General features: G+C 34.5%; 1 protein-coding gene across 1 annotated transcript; it reads right to left on the bottom strand.

Moving 5' to 3' along the window:
- Nucleotides 1-1393: 1393 nt before the first annotated feature.
- On the bottom strand, nt 1394-1954 carry LOC144564782 (vacuolar iron transporter homolog 2-like). Its single transcript, XM_078314382.1, has one exon. The coding sequence runs from the start codon at nt 1949-1951 to the stop codon at nt 1394-1396; it is 558 nt and encodes a 185-aa protein (XP_078170508.1). The 5' UTR covers nt 1952-1954.
- Between the last annotated feature and the right edge of the window lie 255 nt (nt 1955-2209).

Raw genomic sequence — 2209 nt, 5'->3', positions numbered from 1 at the left:
AAATGAAAATTGTAAATATACTTAGAATTCGAATTTAATTTTTAGGTATGTTATTGGACATATAGATAGTCTAACAATCAAATTTTATACAATTGAATAATATTTGATGATGCATTAAGCATCGTTAATTATATAGAAAATATTACGACAAAATTTAAAGAAAAAAATGTCTATAATTACTTGGTTCCATTAAGTTTTTTTTGAAAAAAAAAAATTTAGTTGTGCTTTCAATTGCCTAGGGTCTAAATAGGATTCATCAAATACGAATAAGATTCCTATGGACTATGGAGCAATTCGGATGGCTCAACAAGATTCCATATTCATTTAATGAGATGATTATATTATATTATTAAGGTTTTTCAAAATCAAATAACAAGTTGTTATAATTTATATTGATCGTAAATATTTTTCTTACTAAAAATTTAAAACAACTAGTCTTAAAGGAAGGAAAAAATCCACAACTTATCCTAATTACATGATCGGGTGATCTAAAATTAACAATTCAATTTTCTCTCAAAAGATGTGGTAACTGGAGCATTGCTCGTATCATATATGTTTTTTTTATAAATCCTTGCAATTGGTTTTCTATCCTTCAGTGAGCATGGCTACTAAAAATATTCAAATTAATACGCCCTGCCTATATAACAATAACTAACTATGTGATAAAGACAATATTTTCTACGTGAAAGATCGCTTGGTTTAAAATCTGGATGAGGTCCTTTATGAATATGAGAATTTAAAATGTTAGACCTCAATTTTTTCTCTAATTAAAAACTCTGGCTTTTGTGTTGATTTTTCTGATTTTACAACTTATTCTCAAGGTCTTTTATAGGCTGAGAATGATATGCTAAATGATATAGCCGTTGGTTATTTCCCTAAAATACAATATTCTAGATTTGTCTAATCTCAGGAAATTATGCTAGGTACTAAATTAAGCTTGACAGCTAATTCAAGATGCTAGTCTAATTTTCTTCCTAAATAGTCAATGATGATTTTCTGAAACCTAAGCTCTATTTCTCAACAAGTTAAATGTACTGGAATTAATGCATAGAAAAATGGGGAAAGATTGAAAGAAAGCAAAGAATTCTACCAGTAGGTGATTGAAAAGATTTCAGATTTAAATTATAAAAACAGGGACCATCAAACTAATAATAGTATCCATATCATGTTGACAAAAGTGACAAAGTCGAGATAATATTACACATCCTCAACATACTACTTAAAGTGAAATACATTATCAGTAGAAAAACAAAAACAAAAAATCAAGAACAATAGCTAGCGAGCTTGAATGCATATTTTTGTCTAGGCTATTTGATTTCCATCTCCATCTAATAATCACTTAATTATACTAATTAGTAATTAATGCTTTTGTAACTATGATCACTTTATCAGTTTATCCAGAGGAGGAAAGATTCACATGCAAAAATGAGCTAAACAATTTTAGAACACCATAAGTGATAGCCATAGCCAGCCATCCTCCAATCAAAACCCTAATTGCACCTCTATACGGTTTGGCACCACCGAGAAGTGCTCCGATTGCACCGAAAACAACCAACCCGAGACTAGTTATGGCACAAACGACACCCAGCCTCACACTCCAAGAATTGATGAATGCACCAGCAAGCAACGGAAGCAAACCTCCGATTGAAAACGAGAGAGCCGATGCACCGGCAGCAAGCCAAGGATTTGCTAATGGTTCCTTGTTTTCATCTCCATCATTTGTGTTTCCTTGCTCGATCATGGCTTTTTCTATGTCGTACTGAGCATAGACCGAGACAAATTCACCAATGGCCATGCTACATGCGCCGGCTACCAGACCGGCCAGGCCAGATACCAGCATGGCCTTGACAGTTGAACTGGCTGCACCGACACCTATCATCAGGGATGCCACTGATACAAGCCCGTCATTGGCCCCGAGGACCGAGGCCCGAAGCCACTGGGCCCGTTTCATGTAATCGATCGTGTGAGCGGGTTTGCCGATCTCAAGGTCCCTGTTTTGAGTTGTTGAATTTACCAGTGGAGGTGGTTGAGCATGCACAACAGAATTCATTAGTAAAGACATGTTTATATATTGTGTTTAATTAATGCTTGAACTAGAGAATAATTAGAGAATGAAATGGAAACAACCAAAGAGAGAGAAAGAGAGAAAATGGAAATGGGGTCTGGGAGTATGGAGAGCACACGCTCAATGGTTCTCTATTTATAGAAT

Source organism: Carex rostrata, chromosome 13 (assembly GCF_964058835.1).
Source record: "Carex rostrata chromosome 13, lpCarRost1.2, whole genome shotgun sequence".
Lineage (NCBI taxonomy): Eukaryota > Viridiplantae > Streptophyta > Magnoliopsida > Poales > Cyperaceae > Carex > Carex rostrata.
Note: the sequence above shows the minus strand (reverse complement) of the source record. Positions and strands in the feature narration are given on the sequence as shown.